At 34.9% G+C, this 27,165-nt stretch overlaps 1 protein-coding gene across 1 annotated transcript in view; it reads right to left on the bottom strand.

Annotated features, from left to right (window-relative positions):
* Positions 1–27,165, bottom strand: part of CTTNBP2 (cortactin binding protein 2) — an 81,529-nt gene that overhangs the window by 15,665 nt on the left and 38,699 nt on the right. Inside the window, 12 exon segments of the mRNA XM_039570489.1 lie at positions 898–1,085; positions 1,361–1,513; positions 3,282–3,381; positions 3,465–3,551; positions 4,647–4,726; positions 5,146–5,241; positions 6,617–6,883; positions 9,211–9,328; positions 12,455–12,709; positions 13,824–13,974; positions 17,085–17,184; positions 22,611–22,814. Of these exon segments, the coding sequence (XP_039426423.1) occupies positions 898–1,085; positions 1,361–1,513; positions 3,282–3,381; positions 3,465–3,551; positions 4,647–4,726; positions 5,146–5,241; positions 6,617–6,883; positions 9,211–9,328; positions 12,455–12,709; positions 13,824–13,974; positions 17,085–17,184; positions 22,611–22,814 (1,799 nt within the window).

The raw sequence follows: 27,165 nt of genomic DNA, 5'->3' as shown, positions 1-27,165 counted from the left end.
ATGAGAACTGTGGCAAAGGGTACAGGAGATGACATCCGCAAGGATAACCAAGATACATCCAGCTGAACACTCAGAACTGACAGTAGGTCTGTTATTCCACAACAGGACTCTTTATTACTGACAGTTTTTTCTATTCCTAGAACAATCTCCCTTTTTAAGCCTGCTAAAAACTGCTGCCAAGATTATTTTCCTTTGCAGCTGTTTTGATTAAACACCCTCTGCCAATGTCTAACACTGCCTGACTGTCAGTAATAGCTGCTATCACGCTCAAATGGTATTCCAAGTAACTTTCAAAAGTCCACAATTCTTCTTTTGCCTGTATCTTTCTTTTCATTTCCCATCTTCATTTATTTACTAGTATTAAAACAGACTTCCCATCCTTATTCTCTTTTGGACTTTTGTTCTAGCTTCAGCAGACCTACTGGCTCAAAACAACTTTTCTAATTGTATAATTTGCCTGTCCTTTGATTTGAAAATCATGGAAAATATTTTTTCTGCTTAAAACTTAAACAAAACACATATATGACTATCTTATTTCAGATATTGAGAATAAATTATTTGAAAAAGAGATTTTATGTCTGTTTAACTGATTCTTACTACCATTCTCAGGTAGAAGTTGAAAAAAATTACTGAAGGATGTTTCATGAGGGGACAGGCAAGTAGCCACAGGATCATTATTTGCAACCAACCAATAGTTTATGCCAATCAGTCATGGCCATATACCTTTCTATGAATCCAAGCACAACATTTCCAGATACACAGCCTGTATCTTCCTAGAAACGAGTGCTTTTTTCCCGAAACAACTTAAGTTATCTGCTCTGCTTTTGGCATTACCATTGTACATATTTCACAGAGCTGGTGATGAATGCAACTGCTGAAGCTGATTTGAGTTCTTACCTTGTTTATAACTTTCCTCCTTAAAATCCTCTGAAGCAAGCCTCGCATTGGCTCCCCATCCCACCTAAGTTGAACCCAACGGAAATGCTGCTGAACCAGCAGGTCAGAGCCATGAAGATGGCACTTTGCGATGGTCCCCAGTAAAAAGCAGTTCTCATGAAAGTAAAAAGCACCAGAAACTCCATTTGCTAAAAAGGAATCATAAAACACTTAACTGAAATACTCACAGCCTTGACATGATTCATGCAAAAGCACGAAGCAGTGACATAACTAGAAAGGAAAAAAAACCCACAAACCACCACCAATTAGCTTAAAAACATGCTATCTTTGTTAAGGACAACTGTTCACAATAGTATACAAAAACTGAAAAAATTACATTTTTCTCCTGTTCCCTGTTTGTTGTATATTACAATAAAACTGTACTGTAGTAAAATCATTTCTGCAACCCAAGTTCTTTAAATACCTCTTTGAATAGTGCAGGGATTTTCCGAACTTCGATTCTCAAGAGGTGCTAGAAAATCTCCTAGTAATTCAGACAAAGCAGCTCTCTCCAGATTTTCTAAAATCACAATTGTTGTCTTGTTTACAGGAGGATGTTTCACCGGGATCAGACAAGCTGAAAGAGAAAAATCCCATTAATGTCTACTTAGGAAAATTTACTTCTATTTATGCATACAGAATTTACTGCTACTGATGCAACGAAGGATTTTTAAAAAGTTTTTTTCCTTTTTAACTTGTTTATAGGAGCAAACAGACTGGATAATAAGTTTAAAATTGAAAGCATAAAATCAAACAATAGAAAGAATATCATACTGTATATTAAGAAAAAAATGAAAGCTATGATTAAAATAAATTCCTGAAATGGCTATAATAGGATCTTCATAGATAGGAAAGATTTCAGTACACTGAATATAAATACAACAGAAAAGATAGCAAGGACCTCTTTAAACATTTCTTTCATTTGCTGTAATACATCTTAGACTTTCAACATGTACTCTTTATACCATGTAACGATAAAAGGTTTAAGAATAGTCTGTGTTTATAAGAAACTTTATCATTCTATGAGATAGTAGCAAACGAATAGGTAATCTTCTCTTCAAAACTTCCTTCAGTATCTTTAAGAAACACTCAAATAATCAGAGCTAATATGAGGCAAACCCAGTAGCACCTGAATCTAATAGGCATTAAAATGACATCTATTCATTTTTTTCACATTTTAACTACTTTCCTTTAATTTTCCTGATTTTAACATCTTATTGCTTAAAAAAGACACAGCTTTACAAGTGTTCTTGTAACACTAAATCCCAGGTGAATGTTTCTGTAATACATATATAAAACAAAACACTTATCTTGACTATACTGTGCCCTGCATTGTTTAAAAACCATTTGAAGGTGGTACTAACAATGGTCATTAAGGAAATTGACATGTAATAAGACAAAACTTACAGCAACTGACTGTATCTGAAAATTGCTATTTATTTGCAGTTTTCTGACTATTACTGCCCTGTTTTACTAAGAGGCTACAGCTTGAGAGGAAGGAGGACAGGTACCCTCTCTGTGTCTGATGGATTAATTTAGAGGAGAAGTGCTCTCTTAGGAAAGGAGATGCAGCAAAACAATAGGGAAAGAAGCAGGCAGAAAAATGACACTCAATCAGCAGCACCATGCTGAAATGCAAAACCAGACTATTTAAAAGAGTGTGTTGCTGACACAGAGTAAAGCATCCAAAAGTAGCAGCTTTCCTAAGAGACAGTGGCCAGTAAACAAACCAAACTATGAGTGACATTCTCGCCTCCAGGCCAAACACCAAAGCCTAGCTGACTTCTAAATGGTCTCCTCTCCCACCAGTGTGATGGCACTGAAAATGACATGTGGGAATAATCACTGGCACAAACTATCCTGCGAACTGTGACCAGGATTTCCACAGAGAAAAAACTGCCATAGACTGAACTTACACCAGGCAGTACATGAACAAACAGAACAGAACACTGCACGGCATTGTACAACCTGATAGGATGGCTCTGCTCATGAGCACAGACCACAGACCTTCAGCTCTGATTCAGAAGATCTGAACTAGAGCAATCAACTTTTAAAGGATCACAAACAAAGGGAAAAAAAAGAATGAGACAGAAATAAATAATAAAAACTATTAATTTTACTTAAGTGGCATGATCTTTTGACAGAGCTCCTTACTGGGAGTTCTGTCACACTCAGCTCTACCTCAGTTTAGACTTGTATCATTTGGCCCCAAGCACCTGAAAAACTATGGGTTCCATTAAAACATGCCATCCACTATGCAAAATGTTTTTATGTATTTCTTTACTTTGCACCATTAAAAATTTTCCTACAAATCACCAAAATTAGTCCTGCTGAAATAACCTTACCATTACTGATGAACAGTTCTGCAAGGTGCTCCTTGGAGAAACCAGCATCCACTTCAACTTTAACAATCTCACATGTAGATCCTGCAGCCACTTGCTTTTGCTGTGTTGAAAATGTATGTATTTGGTGAAATAGTGAAAACTCTGATTTATGGACTAATTTACTTGATATGTTTGTGCAAATACCTTCATGCAGGCCGCTATCTGATATGCTATATAATCTTGCAAACTTCCTTCTGGACCATGGAAAATGACATTACGGTATTGTTCAACCTACAGACAGATAAATATAAATATTTATTTCATAAATTATTCTTGGAAGTTCAGACTTAGATTTTTTTTTTTTAACCTAAATGACACAATCAGCACCTAAAACACAGAATTCTTTGATTTGCACTACTGGAGTTGATAATCCTTACTATATTAGTTTCAAAGTAGACAATATTTGCATACAATATCTTGGAAATACGTTGATAAATTTATATCCTAACTTGTAAAACTACATAGCAAGCTATTTTGTTATAAAAAACTTTAGAACCTAAAAAATTTATTTGGGAAGAGTAAGTTTAGTAGTCACAAATATTTTCTTGATTTTGAATTAAAATATACATCAGAATGATGCCAAAATCATCAGTTTAAGTCACTGCTAATTTAAGGACTGAGGACTTACTGAGGACTTCATTTGCAGTAGAAATGGGATCATGTTATCAGTATGGTAGAACAAAAATTTTTTTTAATCTTAACTCTATTTTACCTCTAAAAGGTCAGTAAGGGAATACAGTCATATCTCTGTGCAATATTCCTGAATACAGCAGAAACCTGTGGCATGTTCTCCTGACAACATAAAATACTGTCCAAGGACACAGCAGAAATCAAGCAGATTCTAAAATAATTCTGATTCGATGCAATGTTAAAAGAAATGATCTATGAAAGTTCTCTCATATTATTCAATTATCCTTACATTTTGAGGTATTAAATAAAGTGTGTTACAGGAGATTTCTATATAAGCTATTCAAATCTCAAATAATTGCTTACATGAATGTTATTCTAATTTACTTTATCCTCAAAAAGTGAAATGAAATAACTTGGGAAAGCAATAAGATACCACAGAACTTTTAATATATTTTTAAGCAATTCAGTTAATCAGATAGCACCTATTTAAAGAAGAAAGCTAAAGCCCTCACAAGGCTAAAGTTAAAGGGTAAATTTAGGGGGAACTTTAATTTAAAATAACAACTTTCATCCCATTTCATTTTTTAGAAGTCTTGATGTTCTTTCACAGAGCAAAAAACTGATTTTAGTCAAGACTGTTACAGAAATATTTTGACAAACAATTAGCATGTAGAGACAAGCTAGCTTACTACTGACCAGGCGGAGGTAATTTTGAAGTGTCTGAAGATGGATCATGGATGCATAAGTCACACTGTTTAGACAGCCTTCTTGAGGTCCTTGAAATGAGATATACAAATAACTTTCCTAAATCTCTCATGTTTTACATGCATTTATGACTGATACATACGATTTTCATGCAGTATTCTACAGCGACCTTTTAAAATTAGAGGCTACGCAAATTAAAATGCTGAATAAAGGAAAGGCATTTATCCAGCACCATTAGATTCATGGATATCCATGACATAAGCAATATATATATTATTATATGACTGAAAAATGCAGTAGGACTTTCGTGTGCCAGCATATTTTCTAAATGTTGTAGACACTTTAAAATCTAGTCAATTAATTGGATATGATATTTCTGAGAATCAAGCAACACTGAAGAACAAAAACAGTAGCAAATGACTTTCAAATTATGTATTTCATATGGAGTGTCTTAACATTCAAAACTGAAAAATTATGACTTGAAAATTACCAAACAAAAACACTGTGATATGCTCAGCTCTATTGTTCTTCAAAAAATCCCATGGTGGCTGGGAAAAAATCTGACCTGTTGACCATGAGACGTTTCCTGTTAAAAAGAACAAATAAAAGAGAGAGATATTCCTTTTATGTGTATGAAGTGTCCTACACTCAAGCATATTCACTTACTTACAAAAATTACGTGCATACACTGACAAATTTGAAAACAAACCAGTCCCATGTATGAGATGTACTAAATCATGCTATTATTTGATATATGACTGAAGATACAAGTATTTTCTACCAGTTGAGATACAAGTTAAACAGCTAGCCTGCTCTTAACATCTTTACACAGAAAATAGAGTAAAACAGAATAATTTGCCCAGTCTACTGTGACTAGGGTTCACTTTTGCTGAAGGGAAGGTGGAGGAAGGAAGGAGATTTAAGATGAATTACAAGGATTTTCAGAAACCTATACAACTGTTACTAAGACCACAACATTTTGGCCGATTTCGTATAATTTTGAAGATTTCTCTTTTTTACCTTGCTAAGTGAAGTTACATAAAACAGCAGTTCTGTTTACCTATGCTGATTTACAGTCTGTATTTACTGTATATTCTGCATGTACTGTAAAGAAGCAATGCAGGCTTTGAATTGTTTTTGCAGGATCACAGAACATCTTGAGTTGGAAGGGACTCACAAGGATGGTTAAAGTCGAACTCCTGGCTCTGCACAGGACATCCCAAGAGTCACACCATGGGCCTGAGAGCATTGTCCAAACGCTTCTTGAACTCTGACAGGTTTGGTGCTGTGACCACTTCCCTGGGGAGCCTGTTCCAGTGTCCAACCACCCTCTGGGTGAAGAACTGTTTTCTAATATCCAACCTAAACCCCCCCTGACACAACTTCAGGCCATTCCCTCAGGTCCTGTCACTGATCATTACAGAGAAGAGATCAGTGTCTGCCCTTCCTCTTCCCCTCATGAGGAAGTTGTAACTGCAATGAGGTCCCCCCTCAGTCTCCTCCAGGCTGAGCAGACCAAGTGCCCTCAGTCACTCCTCATACGGCTTCCCCTCAGGGCCCTTCACCATCCTCATCCCTCTCCTTTGGATGCTCCTGAATTGCTTTTTCTTGTATTGTGACATCCAAAACTGCACACAGCACTCAGGGTGAGAATTTAGTTTCATCTGAGATACTGATTTCTCCTCTGGAGTACTAGAAGTACTAAAAGACTAATTAACATAGGGCCTCATGATTCCCAATAATATATTAAAGTGCATAATTAATTGTGCCATACACACAGCTAAAAGTAAGGAATGCTTTCATACCAGCACTGTTCAAAGTTTCATAGCTAGTATTGGTTTTCTTAGTCTAAGCTTTAAAAGATGCAGTAATTCAAAGATATTTTTATCTTATTTAGAAGATTTCACAAATTCGAGAACACCCTCAAGTTTTGCTTTTTTCATTAACACCAGTATTGATACCTAGTTTGACAGAAGATATACTGCTTGCACTGAGGCCAATGTTGGATTCTGCAGCACTATTAAATGACAGGTCTTCTAGGCTCCTCCATCCATCAGAAGTGATTGCTTGGAAATGGTTTGTCACTGCCTGACTCACTGCTTTTGAAAAATCCTCCCATGACATCTGCTTGCGGATATTTAAAGCACATATTGTATCAAATTCCTCTGTACCACAGTGGACTGGTTCAATGCCACTGACTGAAATCCTTACAGGTAAATTAAGAGCATCTGTTGAAAAACAAAACAGCAACAATGAGAAAAACTGTAAAATTCAATTTAAAATAATCCCATCATTATAAGCCAATAACATCTAATATTACAAAAGAAAGCTACAAAATAACTCCTTCTACAGAGAAGCAAATGGTAAAGAACAGCACAGGTCACCACCACAAAATCAGAGCAGTGCTGAAAATACCAAGGTATTTTTTTACAAAAAAAGTTCAGTATTATTATGCTTAAATAACAGGAAGCAAGACAAAATTTACTTAATCTTGTATTTCCTCTTTACAGACTAATTACTTATAAATTAAGACAGATGGTAGGCAGTGTCTTAATTTTTCAGTTTATTGTGTTTGTGCACATTTTCTTTATCAATGGAGAAAATAATTTTCTGGAAGTAGTGCACAAGTGAAAAGCACAGCTGAGCCAAAAATCTTTACGTAAAAAGCTAAGAGCTAAGACAAAAAATGCAGTTGAAAGGGTATATTTGATTTGCTATAGAGTATTTTGACAAAATGTTAAAAAGGGAAATTTACATGCATATTTTATGAATATGAACTATGAAGTATTTTAAATCTTGCTCTTTGGAATACAATTCAACAGAAGCAGCAGTCTCTGGAGATCATTTAGATGACTAAAAATGAAAAGGAAGCTGTCTTCTAATTTTCATGCCAAACAATACCTTTCAGAAATTATCCCTGAAATTTAAAAAGTACGCCATAAAAAACGCCCCATTATCAGCTCATTATGAAGTCTTGCAACATGATCTTTGTTTCCCTTTTGTGTTCAGAAGCCAGATCATCAGCTGATACAAACCAATGAAGTTTTTCTGATGTCAGAAAAGCTCTGATTTAAACCCACTAGCCCACCATAGGGAAAAGATAACTCAGAGGCATCCTTCAGATGTGGAATTGTGAGAAATGTATCAAAGGCTTGCCCTTCTGATGTCTGGACCTCAGGGAAATGAGCACAGACTGTAAGGAGTACAGGGGGTTCTCCACAAGGAAACAGGCCCCTAGGACAGAGGTACAGTATATGCCAAAACTTCAGTGCATGTGACCTCTGGCAATCCCGGCCCCCAGTCTTTCAGATCTGTCAGAGCACATCCTCCTGTCCTACAGGGGAAACTTCACTTGAGTGGGAGGAAGGTAAAGGATGGTACATACACACCTTACTCAAAAACACAGTCTTGGCTTAAGGTGTACAGAAGAAGAGAAAGGGAGGCCAAAGATTCTGACCTGATAAAAGCCGTTGGATTCACAACAAGCATGACCAGAGACACTAAGACTGATGGAAATAATACAAGCATTTATTTAACAGGCTACAGATTCAGCCATCAGAAATGTGCTTCAGTCTGATAAAGAAGATGACCATGGAGGAGTTTCTAATAGAAAGTGAGCTGTGTTCCCCTCTGAACCTGCAGTAAAATGATAAGAACCAGGATTTAAAATAGCTGAAGAGGAAAATCAGAAGCAGCAGACAGAGAACATCCTTAATTTGTTGATAATCAGTGAACTTAACTACCCACGTCCCTATATCCCACAAGACAAACACCAAAAAAAGGTGAAAAAATAGAAAGCATACAAATCTACAAATGCCATACAGAGCTAGATGTATTAGAAATACAAAGATATTTCTCTGTATATATATATAGAGCTATAGCTAGATTTATACAAAACTAGTGAGAGGATTAATTAAGTTCTGTCTCAAGAAATACACAGATCAGCCTGCTCTACTGAATTTTGAGAAAACTTACAGAGAAGGAAGAAAATGACAGGTTTCAACAGAAGAGCAATCTTCTTACAGAAGTTACTGATGCTGGAGAAAAGTTCTTTGATGTTGTCTCTAAGACATATTTGAAGAATCGAACAAAAAATCCCCTCAATGATAACTAAGTGACAAAATAAACTATGCTCTAAAAAGAGATTCAGATATATGACTAGATGATCATCTTAGCCTGAGGAAATTTGACAGCTACCCACCACTACGTGACTGTTTCTGCAAGAATTTGAAGAAAATATAAGAGGAGGGCAATAGCTTTTGAAAAAGTAATTACTAACATTAAATTCAGTAATTTTAAGAGAATATGGATGTTTGCACATTTACAATACGTACCATCTTTTTGAATGGTTTAGAAACAAAGACATGAGGAATTGAATAACCTCCACCAAAATTTTATCATATGCTTTTGCAAAATTTGGAGAATAGAAACTTGCTAGTAATTTAATGTTGTGGTGCCAAAAAAAGTGACAACTACCCTTTTCATATTTCTCATTTTTGCCCCACAAGTTCTTTACTAAAAACATTTTTATGTAGTGCTGATAGCATTTACTTACTTAAGTTTTCTAGGAGATGTTTGCAATCATCAGTAGCAACATCATGCAATGTTCGATTACACTTATCTTTTCTCTCAGCCTCTAGTCCACCATGGCTACAAAGGATTTCTAGACAGTTCTGCAAAGGTAGGAACTGTATTATTTACTTGTCCATTTGCTGCATTAAAGAGTTCTACCAACACACAGTTAGATTCCTAATTGAAATTCTTACACATACATTTCCAAAGACAACCAGCTACAGAGTTTCTATAGAATCCAAATGATGTTTCTCACAGAGTTGAAAACCAGGAGTAAAAATATTTCACAGCAGACTTGAAAGTCTCGATGATTATGAAAAAGCAGAACACACAGAGCCAGGGTTCTACTGTCTCTAAGCATCAAATGCTGATCAGCTGAATTAAGAAATTCTTACATCTGGCCACTAGTTTAGGTACTGATAAGGAGACAGAAACCCAGATATTATCCTGGTTTAAACATCTTGGCCTCAATGTTCAAGCAACACTAAATAAGCAACTCTAAAGCTTAATACAGACTAATAAAAGAATCTATTTAGGCAACAATCCATAAAACCAGTTTTCACTTTGCAATTCACCAAGTAGGAGCTTCCATCATGACTGACACCTGAGTGGGACACAGAAAAAGAATCATTTTAAAAGCACCTTGCAAGCTCTTATTTGGCGGAATTTTTGCAAGCAGAAACCTGGAATTCTGCAAGCATAGTAAGAATGCAGTGATATAAAATTGTATTTTTATTAAGTCAGAGCACAGACATCTTGTGGATGCCAACAACATGATGCCCTCTAAAAAACGTCACATGCTCAACAAAAGGAAAAATCATTAAAAGTAGAAACAACCTACTAGCATATAAATTTGGATTGGCAGAATCGTACTGTAACATGAAAAAATACTCACTATATAGATCCTCCCAAATTAGTGTGGGACAAAAAAAAGTTCTCATAAAATTATATGCAAATATTGATTAATCAGCAATCAGGAAAAGGATCAAGTCCTTGTCTCTAATGACCATCATTCTGCAACAATACAGGTGGCCTTCATGAAAGCTTTGCCTCAGTTATGCTTTTAAAGACACATCCATATTGGAAAAAAGAGAAACCAACAGAAATTACACTAGTTAATACTGTATGGATAACATCTGGGGTTAACCATAGCAGGGAAACCAAACCTTAAAAACACAGAGAAGCAGCTATTGAGTATTTTGATGCAGAACAGTGCCTAGTTGCAGGTTTGCATAGTGTTACCTGTTTTGTAGCTGTTCTACAGAAACTTTTGTCAGTATATCTGACACCCTGAGACCTTTCATAAATACAGCAGTCATTCAAGGTATATCTGCCTGTGAGGTGAAATTTCACCAGGCTGTAGTTACAGCACCTCCAAGTACTTTAAAAAAAAAAAAGATTAGTTCACTAAGTTTGCCAGAAGGAAATCAAGCAGAAAAAACCCACATTTTCTTGCCAGGTTAGTTTGTTAACACTATCTCTCAAATGGGAGCAATGAAGAGCAGAACAGCAGAAGGCTGAGGACTGAACTGTGAGGCTGAAAATGGGAAGTAAAGCAGAAAGAAGTGGGACAGAACAAAGAAATCAAGCTTATTTCCTTAGTAAAATGAGGATTTTTGTTGTCTCTTCTGCCTATGAAATAACAGCTAAGATGTCCTAGCAGAATTAATCTTTAAAGAATGGCACCTACCCATCTCAAAACAAAAGGATGCAAGTGTCAGCACTGCTTAAATGCAGCTATCATGCACTGAAATGAATGACATGCAGTGTACGTAATGGATTAGAGAATGAAGCTGAAGTGTTAACAGTACTTGGAGATGGCTATTAAGCTTTTTTAGCTTCTAAGTATCCCAAACATATCTCAAGTCAATAAATGCATTAAATCAAATACAATTTTATACAGTCTCTCCAACAGCAAAAGCAGGAGTCTGACTGCCAGCTCTATACTGCATTCATCACCTAAGAGACTCCCCTCAACCCCAAATGGAGATCTTATTAAACAGCTGATTTGGAATGTGCTTAGAAACTCAAACCCTTGAGTTATTCATGAAAGACATACATGAAGACTTCCAGCGTCAGAACTTTCAGAGAGATCACCTAGTCAAAGCAGCTTTTAGACAGCAAATGAAACCTATATTCAAAGTTCCCAAGGATTATATTATTGCAGGAAGAGCCAACATACTACACATTATTTAGGTATTTGCAGACTATAGCAAATACCTTAAACTCCATCTAAATTGATATGAGTGGAAACTGGAATAAGAACCTGCACCTGCCTAACAGACATTGGTAATGGAACACTGACTTTGTAAAGCAAAATGCTGAGTAAGCAGTGGCTGTCCCTAAAAAACCGTAACTTAAAATGAATCTTAAATCTGTGTCTATTTTGAACATATCATAGTAAATTTACCAGGAAAAAAAGCAAACATAATGACAGGTATTGAACTAGGCATGTAAAGACAAGCTGATTTTTTAAGTCTTGGGCTGTATTTTCTTAAAATTCATTCTCTTCTGTGGTTAACACCCTCTATTTTCTTCCTAGGTAAAAATTTCACAGTAAAATCTGACTGACAGCTACCATATAAAAAGAAGTTCTTTAAACAGTCAGTGTTAGAAGTGCATAGCTTCTGATGTCAAAACCTTCAAGTAATATTAGATTTCCAGAAATCTTCCTATTTGTCATAAGTAGGACCTGTCAGGTCATCCTCCACGTCATCAGTTATCCCAACCTCACAAAAATGTTTCATTGCCTGCTAAAAAGGCTGCTCAAAATAATCAATTAAACAATGTATGTCTGCACTAGTCTGGTTCTCAAATTTCTTCTTCTCCCCTCCTTCACAGAGGAAATATTGTTCATAGTTAAATTTAAATCATTCCTACCTGTAACTGGAAACTATCTATAAGCACATGACATCCAATGAATTGGCATTCAGGGTGGGATTCACCTCACTGTAACTTTGAAAATCTGCATCTCAAGTAATGATGTTTCCTCTTTTTATTAATGTGCCATAAGAAGTAGACATTTAAATATGACAATTCACTCCATTTGACACCTGGATTCTGGGATTAATTGTCTGCTGGAGGTCTATCTCTGTTAAATCAAGCTGGCCTATAAACTAGGTAACAACTTAAGACTTGACATCTAAGTTGTAATTCTTCAAAGATAAAAAAGGATTTATCTTGCCTAAATTCTATCAGGTTACTGTAACTTGTTCACACAGACTAACCTTAAAGCCTTTTGATGCTGCTATATGGGCAGCAGTCCAACCCTCTTTGTCAGCATGGTTGATGAGATCTGCAGAAACAACAGGCTTTACTCTACTGCTATAGTCATCTTCTCTCTTCTCCAAATCAAAGTAGTCTAAATTAGGCTCTGCATCCATCAAACAGTTCCCATCGTTCGGCTCCCCATAGTACATAAGGAGCTTGAGACTTTCAACATTACCAGAATCCACTGCTGCATGAATTGGTGACCAGCCATCCTAAAAAAAAACAAAATCGAAAAGCACACTGCCACCAAACACATAGAAAAATGTCTGTAGACTTGTATCAGCAAAGAATCTGAATGGAAGGCTCGGCCTGGAAATTAAGAAGACAAGCAAGAGTGACATAATAATCCTCTGGGAAAACAGAGTTGCTTGTATGTGTTTTGGGTGGAAGAGAGGGAAGAAAATGTAACAGAAAAAAAATTTACAGTTTTCTCCAAGGACAGTCCAACAGATGAAGTCTTCAAAATTTTTAGAAAAGTCTAAGTGATACAGTGCTTACATGCTGTTAGTAAACTGCTTCCTTCCTGTGCATCAAACAAAAATTATTCCAACTATCAATAGTTTCATGCTGCATTGATACATTTATTAGTCAGTTTCACTGTTTTGACATCACAACTTTCTCTCACTGCAAGTCAAATTTACTTTCCAGATGCAAAATAAATGAATCATAAAAAATTTAGTGTAATAATTATAGGAGGAGTAGAACGTTCTGTGAAGCTACTACTCTTTGTGCTGTATTTTGGGATGGCCTAAAACCCACATTTATTGTCATGAGAATCTACTGACATCAGACTTTAAGAAAAACTTTAGAAAAGCACCTGAAAAAGGCAATATGTAGGTACTGATTTTGAGACAGTCCTCTTCCCTTTCTCCTCTAGATATGACTTTTTTTTTGCCATATTCTGCCATTTGCGATATATGAAAGTTTACAAGACTGGCAAGAAAGTTTTGGGGTGTTGTCCCTTCAAGGACAACAATAAGGCACTCTAACATAAAAAGTGGAAGCAAAATCCCTATCTCCACTTCTCCACCTTAAAAATAAGCCAAAACAGAAAAGTTTCATTTTACAAATCCAGTGCTGGAGAAAAGTTGCAGCAAATTGCCGGTGGAATCTGAAATACGTCAAATGCTGTGAAAGTCACATCATTTAGGAGATTTTAGACAATATACAGTTTAAAAACCCCAGAAAGTATGATGAAAATAACAAAATATTGATTTCAAATTATTTGGCTTATTCCAGCTTTAAAGAAAAGTTTAAATAAATATTTCAATGTTAATATTCAGTACTATACAAGGTACTTTAACTTTACAAACTATTTTAACTTACACTGGTTTTTACTGTTCGATCTGCTCCACCTTCCAACAATAGCTTAATACAATCGTTATTTCCATTTTTACAGGCCAGGTACAAAGGTGTCTGTCCTCTTTCAGCAGCATGGTTAATATCAGCCTGATACATAATTAATAATTCTGCACATCTACAGCAAACAATAAAGCAATAAAATTGTCTTATGTTAGACATCCAACACCTCTTTATAACTTATGACATTTAAATATTTTAAATATTGATTTTACAGATACAGATCTACCTGTGATCAACCCATATATACAAGTATAAAGTATAATTTTGTACACATGTATAAAGACAGGTTACTTTCAACATGTAAATCTTAAACTACTGTAACTGCATTTAAAAACTGTGAATGTAAAACACTGAATTTCACAAGGCTGATGAAAACTTGATGACAGCTGCTTAAGAAAAACATTCAGCTGAGCAAAAAAAGAAACATTTCTGACTACTGATATTTAAAATAGATTTAAAAAGAAAAGGGAAAAAATAAAATGAAGGACTAGGACTAGCTTTACCAGCAAAATGGACATTTGTCTAGGAAAGTAACCTGGTGGAGACAGCGAAACAGCTGTGGCAGTACCTACCATTCAGATCCCTGAATGGAGGCTACTACAGAAGGATGGCTTGGGGGGTATTGGTGGCAGCTACTGGGTTATGGAAGATGGAAGACTAAATGGACTGCTGAAGAGCAATTAACTTGAAGCTGGCATTCAGATCCAAGATCTTGTACTTCCTCACAACCCTGTAGCAGTAGGTTCAGTTTTTTTCCCAATTCTTGTGCCAGGGTTGGCTACCTTTCCCTTCCCTAACCCAGCTTTTCAAGAACACTTAAGACCTCAGAAAAATCTTAATGCCAGTCAATTCACTCTGCAGTTCAAACAAGCACTGTTAATAAAGATAAGTTCCCAGCTCTCCAGCTCTGTATTTATCAGTCCATAAAAATAGAAAGCATATCAACAATAAAGCCTCAAAGCAGTTAACGCAATGCCAAATAACTACTGATTAGGAGATCACTCTGTAACAAAACTATGACAAAATATTTAAAACAAGGTAAGGTACACATAAGAATGTAAGGATATAAGAAATTACATACTAAAAAAAAAATCACAATTATTTAAGAAAATTGCCTTTTGATAAGTTTCTATTCAGTCAGAAAATCAGTTAAGTTCAAGGTAAAATGCACAGTTTTAGAGAAGAGTAAAACAGATAGCATTGATATGAATTACTTAGCTATGCTTTCCAAAAATGCTCAACTGAACAGAAAAAAAATACAAATAAAAATAATGTTCTGCCTCAACGAATGTTAGGCATACATCCTAACCATACAGTCACAAAAATCATCTTAAGAAGGGCTCATAACAAGACATTTCCATACAGCAAATCCAGACTGAGTTTTAAAGTCTGCTAGGTTACAAATAACTGGTTTCGTGTTTTACATTGTGTTTGGTGAATCTCAAAAAGCTACATTGACTTTCCACCTCAAGTTCAGGGAACTGGCCTGGACAACATGGGAAATTATTCTGGAAGTTTCTCCTAAAACCAGTGACTGATCTGGTGATTTACTAGACTAGCCACAAAAAAATAGAATTTTTTTTCTGACTACATAACTAGAGTTAGAACAACAGTATTGTCTTGGCTCAGGAACAAGGTTAATAAAGATGTCACAGGGGACTGGTTAGCAAGTCTATGACAGACACCTCATGTGCAATTGAGAGCAGTTTAGTGCTGTCATTAACCCTGCATTAGGAGACAGACAATACTGTTGCCCCAAATTCCACCTATTACAGATTTTTTTTTTTCTGCTCCTGAACTTTGAAACAATCAACAAATCAAACAGCCTGAACCATTTGTAGTCTCCCTGACATTTCTGGCTAGCCCTGTCATTATTCCATGCTCAATTTTACAATTCAGTTCATGTTTAGTATCTAGAAAAGTAAAAGCAAAAAAAAGTGTTTAGAGATATCATATTACATAACTCTAAGGCAAAAAGCATATAAAGCCTGCAATATCACAGCACAGCAGATGACACACAGCAAAGTGTTGTGAGGGTAAGTCAGGGAAATAAATAGCTTCCTGTTTAAATGAAGTGTTAAGGTATTTATTTTAGTGAGAGAATATGAAGGGTGTATTTTGGGTTTGTCTTGTCAAGTCACACATATTTTTTACAGATTTTATGCAAAACACTGAAACACTTAACTAGATACATATTTCTGTGCTCAAAACACCAAGTGGGCATCTGCTACCTCTGGAGTAAGACTTCCAGTAAAAAATAACCATTAGTTGATGAGCTTGAAATCTCTAAGAAGTGGCATGAATCTCTGAAGATTCTTATACACTCATGGAAGACTGTCAGAAGAACAGAGATCCCACTCTTCCTCAGTGTGGGGTCAGAGGCTATCACAGTATAACACTCAAAGACTGATTCCTGTGTGTGACTGTACTAGAGTAAAATCCTTAAAAATAACAAAATTTAAACTTCAAAAGAATCATAAAGATTAAAAAAAGCAAAGATATGTAAAACAAAGGTAAATTCTGTAATAAGAATTCTTAGTAATTCTGTTTAAAGCCTTTTGAATTTGTAATAATTTTCTCTGGAAAATGTTGCTCTGGAAACAGTTATTTAATAGTTGCTTCCAACTTCCAGTTCTATTTCCTATGATTCTATGATATAAATTATTCTAATTACATTTTGAAAAATGTTTTTAGTAATATTATTTGACTTGTACATAATTTTCCATTTTTCAAAGTTACTGATACAAAAAAACTTAAACCTTCAAAAAACCTTGTCTTATTGTGTTAGGTATTTGATCCTATATCACTAAGGAGAAAACTCAGATGTTCTTTTGCCTCTGAATATGATACTCATATTTTCTATGCTTGAAAAAAATCAGTGCAAAAATTATTTCCTTCTTCCTTTCTCTGTTAATCCCATACTATGGCTGATAATGCAAAGAAAATTAAGAAATTCAGAGGTATCGTGCCCGTGTAGACCAGTACCACACTGTAATTGGTAAGAATACTTGTTCAGCAACCTTAAGAGCTGAAATTGGAAACAAAACAAATAGAAAATATTCAAATCAGAATGGCCTAAGAACATGAATTTAAGTAGATGCTTTCAATAAATTATAGTTAAATACATAAGAATGCAAGAGTAATGTAATGAAAAAAGTATATAATGTAAAGAGAATATAAAATTGAGTAACAGCTGACAGGCAAAATCTTAAAGGCTTCACTTACTTGACATGTCCCTTAGCAACTGCTGAACACAAGGGTGTAAAGCCATTTTTATCAGCAGCGTCAACTTGTGCTTCTGCAGTCAGCAGCAATCTCACACAGTCTATAAATGGAGCAAAGCCATAGAATGAATCAACAAGAACAAGTGGTTAAAACTACCAGAGGCTAAAGTCTGCTCAAGGGGCAACAATCAGCCAGTCTTTTGGACTACACATCACACCTTAGGGGACTGAAATAAAAGCTCAGGAAGAAGTTTGTAGGAGAGAGATGAGAATTGTCTCCCGGGGGCATCACCACCATTTTGCAAAAAGGGTTTGGGTTGGGTTCTGCTGGGATTCAAATAAATGCCCACTACAGGCAACTCCCACAGTATTAGCTATTTTACCTCCAAAGTGGGGGATCTGAATTATCCAGGAGTCCCTACAGGCATCACTGCCTACTGGCAGTTGTGACAAATATGACAGCCACAGGGGAGATGTTCACAAGCCACACATAACTCAAGCAACACGCCGGCCAGTCTTGTTTTAGGACACTTTGACTTGTGATTGCAATGACAAATAAAATAAACTGACAAACTCAAACCTCCCCAAACCATTCCCATTCATATAGTTCCAAAATGACATCCTAAAAATAGTACCAGCCTGATTCCATCATCCCTACAGCTAATTTAAGATAATTAATTACATAGTAATTAGACTGCTTTTCATCCACAAATTGGAATATCATTTGATGCAATTAACTTTGAAGAAAACAGTTGATCTGTTCCTCATTCTTGAAATTGGCTCCAGACCAAAATAAAACAAGTCTTTTGTAATTGAAACTACTACTTGGAAAATAAGCTCAGCTACAACACCAATTATAAACTCCTGACCTGATTTCTGAGCAAGCTTAACGCATGCTGTTCCAGCACTCGGTAAAATCCTGAAGCCAAGTTCTGCTAGTGAAGTTTAACTCTAGGTATCAGAAACATTTATTAAGAACTACTTGGATATCAGAAAAATATATTAAGAACTACTTAGAAATCTGACCGGTCTAAACAATTCTTCAATGTATTTACTCCCATTACAATTTTTTCAAATACTAATACAGATGTCATGGAGTTGATTGAATAAATAATTTAACATTAAGAAGCAGGATTTTAAAATATTCTAAGTTATTATTTTATAAATTAGGATTCTTTACTTTTGAAATAAGTAATCTGACATGAAATTTGTTGTTGTTGTAAAGTTGGTTGTCACAGTAAGTTACCAGGACTTGACCTGTAATTTTTTTTTAAGTCATAAAGAAACTCTCTGTTAACTAACTTACCAAGTCCTTCCAATTGTAAGATAGTACCACTTAAAATGAAGTTATCTTTTCATTCACTTTTTAACACAAAAATACTCTGCTAAGAATGACCTTTTTTTCTTCTTTCCATTGTCAATCCCAGTCCTATATTAAATTATTAACTTGAAAATACAGATTCCTGCTTAACATCCTAAAATACTTCTAAAGTTTATGAGGGATGTTGAAAAAATTTTCACCTAGCAGTTTCAAGTATTTGGCAGGAATACTCTGCTGTTTGTTCATAAAGCATATGTTAGCCATGCAAAAGCCATGAACACACAGAACAAGACCACCTTTCTAGAAAGGCATGGTTAATTCACACGTATTGATTGGCAGATCATTCAGGTGGTAGCTTATGTCTGTAAAAATACTGTTTCTGATGAAGCTTATCTCTGTGAAAATACTGCTTCTGAAAAGAGCTTTTTATTCTTAGGTGTAAGTGTGACCATGAGGAAATACAGCTACTTTCACAAGGCAGAACACGTGAGCTAGTAAGCTCTACGTGACCTGTTCGGGTGGCATATCAAGTGAAAGAGCAATTATCTCCAAGAAGCCTGGGTTTTCTGGGTGCACTTTTTACTGGGATTTGGAGAAGGGTAATTTGGGTCAATCCAGGCTCATTCACTCCAGTTCACACTGGTCTGCCATAGAAGTAATCAGCAGTGTGGAGTACTAGGTGGAAGGGTAGGCACTAGACAGACATTGGTGCCACTAGGTCAAAAGTTTTGGTCAAAGCAAAAGCAAAACATGGAAGCAAATTAGGACAAACACCTGGAGACTTTACTGCTCTCCTCCACAGCTGGGTAGTTAGTTCTTCCAGAGTGTTGGCAAACATCATGCAGATACATCCGGTGGCTTGACAAAGCTGACTCCATGTAGCTGTATGTTTCTGCACCTCACTCCTTTCTACTTCCCATATTCCAGTTTTTTCCTATCAATCAGGGTGCCACAGCCTCCAAATACTCAGGATAGAAGAGAATCGATTACACCATAAATGCATATGATTAGCACATAGCTGAGTCCAAAGGATATTATTTTCTCCACATCTCTTGGATTCAGAAACTCTTACTGTTTAATTTTGTCTTTCTCAACCTCTTTATGGCAGAGAACAGTCAGGATTTGCAACATCATAAAGCTATGGAGATCTATCAGCTAAGAGAACTACTGTTACTAAGTGTACAATAGACCTGAAGTGGCTCCTTCTTTGCTAATGGTCAAACCAAGACAGCCTGATAAAACAACCTGTTCAGCTATCCCAAACTAGTGGTTAAATAATGAAATTAACAGTTTCCTCATGTCCATTCAAATACAAAGAAAACGTATATTTTTACATGAATTTCTCTCAGACCTACAGAATTAGGGATAGTGTGTGGTGGAAACAAAGCATCTGCTATTAACTTCATGTGCTGGAAAAACCCTCTGCGGCAGCTCTCAAAAGGCAACTGTTTCCAAACAGGAAAGCTAAACATTTTGCAATTAGGACAGATTAGGACAGAATATTTCAGTGCTCTTTTCTTGTGTAACTCAATTTCTACAGAATGGGCTGAGAGCATATAACAGCTGCTGCCACCATGCTGGTTACAATGTGCTCTACCACTCTCAAGCTATCTACACATCTCAAACACTATTTCTTCACTGGAAATGTGTGGGGATCATTTGCTTTCCACTCTTCTCAGAATCTCCCAAACACGGTGTTTCTGAAGGGAGGTACTCATCATACTTGCTTTTATCAATTCTAAAGTTACTATTTTTTCTGGTGAAATCTTCTCCAGGAGAAACAGGAAAATCTGGTTAGTTGACTTAAAAATCTCAAAATCCATTTAGTCACTAAGTCCACTTTAAAAATATTCTCAATAAATTAAATCATGGTGTGATCACCCACAAGGATAGGCTTGTGTTAAGTCTTATGGTTAGACTGAACAATCTGAAGGGTCTTTTCCAACCTAAGTGATCGTATGATTCTAAGGAAAAAAAACCCTCAGAAACTTACCATTGGCAACACTACTCAAGACACTGAAAAATCTGAACAATAAACTATTTTATCCTGAAATGACACCAGTATCATTTCTTTCCACCTGGCTGGTTAAGAAAAGGTATTAGAAAGGACTTTAAAAAATATTTATTTCTATACACCCTTTCTTAAGCCTATATAAGTAACTTCTAAAAACAAGTCTCCACTTTGAATTGCTACATATATCCATTCACTTGCAAACAAACTACAAGTAATGAAAAAGGACTATATAATAAAGTTAAGCACAAAAATCTTTCTCCCAAAACATTATAAATCTGTAACTTTCAATTTTCATATAATTTATTAAGGAGACATCAACACTGCTGTTGTGTGATTCTCTCATTCAGGATTCACACAATACATTTAGTTGCTGAAATGTGATGATTTGTACAACAAAGTATTTTTCACATCCTGTCAACTATAAATAGAAGAGCAACACTATAAACTCTGTAATATAGTTTTTATCTCAGAAAATAAAAGATACTAAACAATTACAGGGTGCATATGCATATGTTTGGGTTTGTTTTTGTGTTTTCACAATTCTGTCATGTGTCTTTCTTATTTGAAATTTTGACAATAAAACAAGGAATCAAATTGCCTTTGCTGCCAGTAAGAGCTGCTCAGTAACTGTAACTGAAAATCAGGGTATTTGCTTTGAAGCAATTTTAGAATACAAGACAAGTAAAGAAGAGTTGGGTCAATTACGGTTGCTGACAAACATTAGCAATAAGAAATGGATGTAAGCTTAGATGAATACACCAAACACCCATTCAGTGAGGGGAGAATAATAAATCCACACAATATAATTACCTTGGATTCTTAAAACTGCAGATAACAAGTTGAAAAAAGGAAAAAAATCACCAAAGTTAAAAAAAAAAGTACCTTTTTTCTATTTTAAAGGTCTTGGCAACAAAAAAGAATCTCAGGTGAAAAGGCCTGGATGTTTCTAAAAAAAAAAATACCTGTAGCACCTAGGAAGCAAAGAAGAATACACCATTCTGAGCAAAGGGAAAATTCCTCCTCTATGCCTGGTAGCAAAATTAACCCTGAACATGTCAGAAAAATGTACATTATCTGCCTATCTGTGGATTTTGTATCCTAACTTTAGTTTTATTTTTAAAATACTTGAGAAAAATTATGAAATAGTCTCTCTAAGTGCTATTTGGAACACGAGATCAGGGTTTTCTAATTGTGCCACTAACATATTTTGTTAAATAAAACCACAAAGTACTCTTGAAAGTAGTGGCTTTAATGGGACTATGTTCCTCCTTTGACTCTGAAATAAAATTTTGACTTTACTAAAAATTAATGGAATATTTGCCATTGGTATCGCTTTAGTATTCATCTTTAGTATCCAAAACAGCATAGTGATACAACTTGAAATATAAGAATCTGGAAGGTTTTACATAGGTAGAAAAAGCTATCATAATGTGCACTGTACTTTTAAAAGAAACTGCTGTTTGAGAGCCTTGTGTTAGAAGTCTGAAAATTATTGCTTGGAGTTTGTATTCATGAAAGTCGTATCTCCTAGTAACATACGTGATGCATTTCATAAATATATTCATAAAATACGAAGACTGACTGTTGAAAGGTTCAGAAATGCTACTTCCTCAATACAGAGGAGGGTTGGGGTCATGAGGAAAGGAAAAAAAACCTTTTCATTTTCGCAGGAGAGCCTAGGTAACAAATGAAGGCTATTTCATTTAGTTCAAAAATAAAGACAGCTCATTTTATTTCCCAAGTAACACACTATTCTGACATGATCTTCCATCCTTTTCACTGCTGCTGCAGAAGACCAAAACCCTGGTGATGACCTATTCTTTGCTGCTTAATCCCTCTAGAGGGAAGTTCTTTCTTTCAAGTTCCCATTGCTAAAAAAGATCTTTAGTTTCTCACAGAATATGGGGTGATAATATCTGGTAGCTTTTTATATGAAGGGAGTGGAGAAATAGAACAGATGTTCCTGCAGAATGCTACCAATTTTCTGTGTTTCAAACGCTGAGTTCAAAAATTCTGCCTCAAGAAGCATTGCTTATATATATATCATGACTTTGGTCATATAATCTATATATTTCATTTTCAATTTCACATTTTTAAGAAAAATGCATTTGACCTAACTGAATATTAAAAACTTAGGAAGTAAGCTTTCACTATTTTACATGGATGCCATAATAGACCTTAGTATCATTTACCTGTATGTCCATTCGTAGCAGCAGAATACAAGGCAGAATAGCCATCTTCACAAGAGTAATTAATGTCCAGTCCTTCTTCATTAAGCAGCATTGATAATAAAGTGACATTTCCCTGGGCAGCAGCTTGGTGAAGAAGGGTGGGCCTGCCACCCAGGGGGACAGGACCACCACTTGTTAACAAAGGGGTTAGGGAGGAAGACCAGCCTGTGAGTTAAAGCAACAGAAGTTAGAGACACAAATAAAGCACTGCATTTTCTGTGTTCTTTTAAGAACTAAGAAGTATCTTCAAAATGCATTTATTAGTTTAGCAAAATTTTATGATGATGCTTTGTCTATACATTAGAAGGTCTTCTGAAGAATAAAAATTGCATTCAGGGGTGACACTTGTTAATACAAATGAACTGGACTTCACTACAAAAGGTCAATGTGAAACTTTTTATGAACTGTAGTAGCAGCTGGATGTCTCAAAAAAATTTATATAATTGAAATTACAAAACTAACAGAAGTTTTAGGCAAGTTTTACTTTAAAAAAATCTTCCCAGCATATTCAAATAAAGTATTGATAGAAAAGTTTTCAAAACAAAGTGCTCATTTTCATATATAATTTTATCCTCTTTATAGTCTTAATGCAAACTCTAGTATTATATTATAATAGTATATATTCAGTATTTATATAACTCACTTGTAATTACAAAGATAAATTGCACAGAGGGCCCTTAGTGACTTCAGGTGCCTTTCAATAAGTTTGAAAAAACATGTAGAAATCATTTACACAAACAATACAGAAGTAAATACATTTATTATTGAACTCCTCATTAAGGTAACATTCCTTTTACTCAGTGATATTTAACAATACATTATAAAATGCTCCAGTGGGAATGAATAACAGGTTATATAAAATTTATGTCTGAAAGCTTTGAAGTCAATCCATTAACAAAGAATATTCAATCCAAAACTCTGAAAGCTTAGGAGTTGTGGTTAAATGTTCTGCTGACTATTTGTCAGCTTAGGAGGGACTTTGTTAAGAATATGAAGTTTGCTGCATAAGGCATGGAATATTTTGTGCATTCCTCCTTGATCAAGGACTGCAAGAGAAAACAGGAGAAAGGTTGGGGTTTTTTTTTCATATGTTCACTATTACCTTTAGAAAACATGCATTATATTTCTCTCTTGAATAAATAACTGTCTTCTATGGCCACAAATAGGCTACTATATGAGGCTGAAATCTGACAATACAAAGCAAGTTTATGCAGCTTTTAATGCAGTTTTGCAATGCCTGAGGCTGAAAAAGAGCTTTAGGGCTTCAGTTCCATTCAAGCTAAGTGCTATCCACCCTCCAACATTTTGAACTAGAGAAAGTATGCGGTAGCAGCACTACCATGCTGGGATGATCTGCTTCAGATTTTGGAAAACAAAATGAAATGCAGAAATTCCCAAAAGAATTCTACAGAAACAACAGACTGGGTACCTTGTAAGATCTCAATACATTTTAGTTAACATCAAGGCTTACACAAGAATTCATCACCTGAGCAGTACCACTGAAGAATACATAGTTTGATTCCAGTTCAAAAAACAACAACAACAAAAAAAGCTTGGAGTATTTTCATATTTGTTTCTAAAGTAAGCTAAATTTGTCAATTTAAATTAAGTTTACTAGTTTAGTATCTAAAGGAAACAAATTTTCAGTATTTCCACAGTATTATTAGCTTCTTATTAAACTTACTTTTTTCGTATTCACTGTAAGAAGTCATCACTGCAGCTATGAAGTTACCTTATAAATCCAAATTTAAGCCAATGATAAATTGTAAAACTAACTCCATATATCTTCTTATAACTTCAGTTCTGAAGTTACCTTCTGATTATTAATACTCTTAGTAATATTTAATTCTCCAATATTTTTATTCAGAGGATTTTGAGGGTTTTCTTAAGTTTATTAAAAAAACCAATAAGCAATATACAAAGTAAACTGTACCCTTTAAGTGGCAAAAAAATATATTACCTTCAACTTCCAACATTTGAGAACAGTTAACTCTTACAAAATTCCCTAAGGTTCAAAGAATAACTTTTGGTATTCCTTTCCATTGTGAAAGTGGTTTTATTTTTTTCAGCCTTTTGTTATTCTTTGAAACTAACTGTGCTGCACCTCTTGCTATACATATATTAATGTTTTTAAAATAGTACTTGTGTAGTTTTTACTGTCTTCTTTTGGCAGTTAACCGATAGTGGATATTGACAAGGTGGCACTACAGTTACTAAAATTCTTTATCTAAGTTACACCGGAATTATGGTTATATAAATAGTATTTTGGGTTTCCTTTCCTTTTGAAAAAAGCACGATTTTTTAATGTAGTTTATTTGCTTGTTTGTTTGCTTGTTCTTAAAGCATCCTTAAGAGAAATGCCAAAATGAAAGGAATTTTTTAAAGTCACATCTTAATTTTAATTTCAGCTCCTTGAAAAGAAAAATATGTTGTTGCAATTCAGTGATGAAATTCGTTATACTAGGTTACCATTAAATGAAAACCTTCTACTGAAAAAGATACAAAAATAAGTAATAACATAAATATAACTTTACATTCTATTATCAATGTGAAGCAGTATAGTAAGATTCAATTCATCCAACAAAATGCACCAACATTAGAAGATACCAATAAATAAGGGACACCATTACAGATGCAAAAAGTTAGGAAATATGAAGCACCTGTGAAAGCTTGTAGGGCATGCAGTGATGAAGGGCAGAGGGACAGACAAAAACAGCTTCTGGCATCAGCTTCAGAATGTGAGATGGTTAATTTCAGAGCTTACATCAGTCCTTCACACCCCCCCCTCCCCCCTGCCACACACACTTTTATCTTCAAAGCCAATTGTAAAGAGAGAATAAATCAATCATCATAGAAATGAGCAAAATAAAAAAAATATATGTCATTGAAGAGTAACACAGAAAGCACAAAACTAAGAAGAAAGTCAAAGCAGAAATCCCAGGGGTATGATAATCCAAATGCCTACATTTGTTTCCATTTTGAAGTCTTACAGCCATTGAACTGTAGAAATCCAAACAGAGCAGAAGCATTTTGGCACGGATCAAAGGCTGCTGAAGTTAATGAAAACACTGTCACAGATTTTGAATCAGGCCATAAATGTTCATTGTAATGTCTCTATGTGCAGTCTGCTTAACATTAATGAAGGCCCATGTCTTTTCCTACCAGGGATGAAAAGAGCAACATGTGGTACAATAGCCCATCTCTAAAAGATATGACCACATTACTTTAGCAGAATGCCCGTGACAGGATCAGAGCGCCCATTTTACGTTTGTTCTTAACAGTTCCTCTTCCTAGAGCCAAGACACTTCCTTACTGAAAATCAGGCTGTTGCTCTGTTCCTAAAGCAATCTGAGCTAACTAGGAAACTCTTAAAATTAATAATACTTTAGTGATTAGGTTATTATCAATTCTTTTGACTCCACCATAAGAAGAAACAAGCATGAATTAACTGACAAACAAAAAAATATAAAAATGAAGGATTCTGTCAATGTTCTTTAATATGTTAAAATTGTTTGGCACTGTTCTTAAAAATATAAAAAAATTCTGATTGAAGCTCACTGCTTACTATACAATAAGAGTAAGATTTAACCATGCTCTGCTTTAACTGAATGTAAAATTGAAATTCTGAACATTTTCTAAAAAAAAGTAAATAAAACATATTAAAATCAACGAGATCATTAATAAAACTAATTGGTTCTGTGCCTAGAGGACATGAAAATGCAGATATGGGAAGGAAGTTTCAGCAGTATTTGTAGTTTGTTAGATGTTTCTCACCTCAAAAAAAGTCATACTTAAAAAAGAAGCTGAAAAAAGGGAATAAGTGACATGAATTCAGGTATTACTGACCACATCATCTTAACAAAATTAGTGTTATTAAATTTGATTTATCTTTCTATTTTCATATATATATTTAAAATATAATTATTTTCTTAGCATAAAATTTTGAAGGAAATGTTTTTCCATACTTGCATAACATCTGTTGCCCTAAATTTATTTAGTTCTGCAGTTTGCTAGAACATTTGGCCAAAATAAATTATATTCCCTTAAAAACATTAAAAAAATGAGATTAAAGAATAAATGCAATAAAATACGAGCATTATTTGGGGTAAAATAATATTATTATTTAAAATAATATTATCCTGAATATTTATTTGAATATTACAGATAAAGTTATTAAGGTTCTTTGAGCCTGTATGTAGCCAGTAAACTAATACTAAAATAACATATCTATAGTAATAAAATAAAACTGCATACAGCTAAGTAGAGTTTAAGCAATCTTTCTTTGCAAACTATAGATCATGGGATATGTTTCCCACCTGCAATTGCAAATATTCCCAAAAACCAGGCTGACTTAAAAAGTACTAAGATCAAATGTTCAGAGCAAGGATTATAATGGAATTAAATCAACAACTATTTCCATGCCTCCCAAAAACAAGTGAAGGGAGTTAGAGAAAGAAAGCAATCTGAACACAAGCCAAAAAATTCTTAAAAAACTAACAATTTTTGACAAAAAGTC

This window comes from Corvus cornix, chromosome 1A (assembly GCF_000738735.6).
Source record: "Corvus cornix cornix isolate S_Up_H32 chromosome 1A, ASM73873v5, whole genome shotgun sequence".
Taxonomy (NCBI): domain Eukaryota; kingdom Metazoa; phylum Chordata; class Aves; order Passeriformes; family Corvidae; genus Corvus; species Corvus cornix.
The sequence above is the reverse complement of the archived record's forward strand: the minus strand, read 5'-3'. Positions and strand labels throughout refer to the sequence as shown.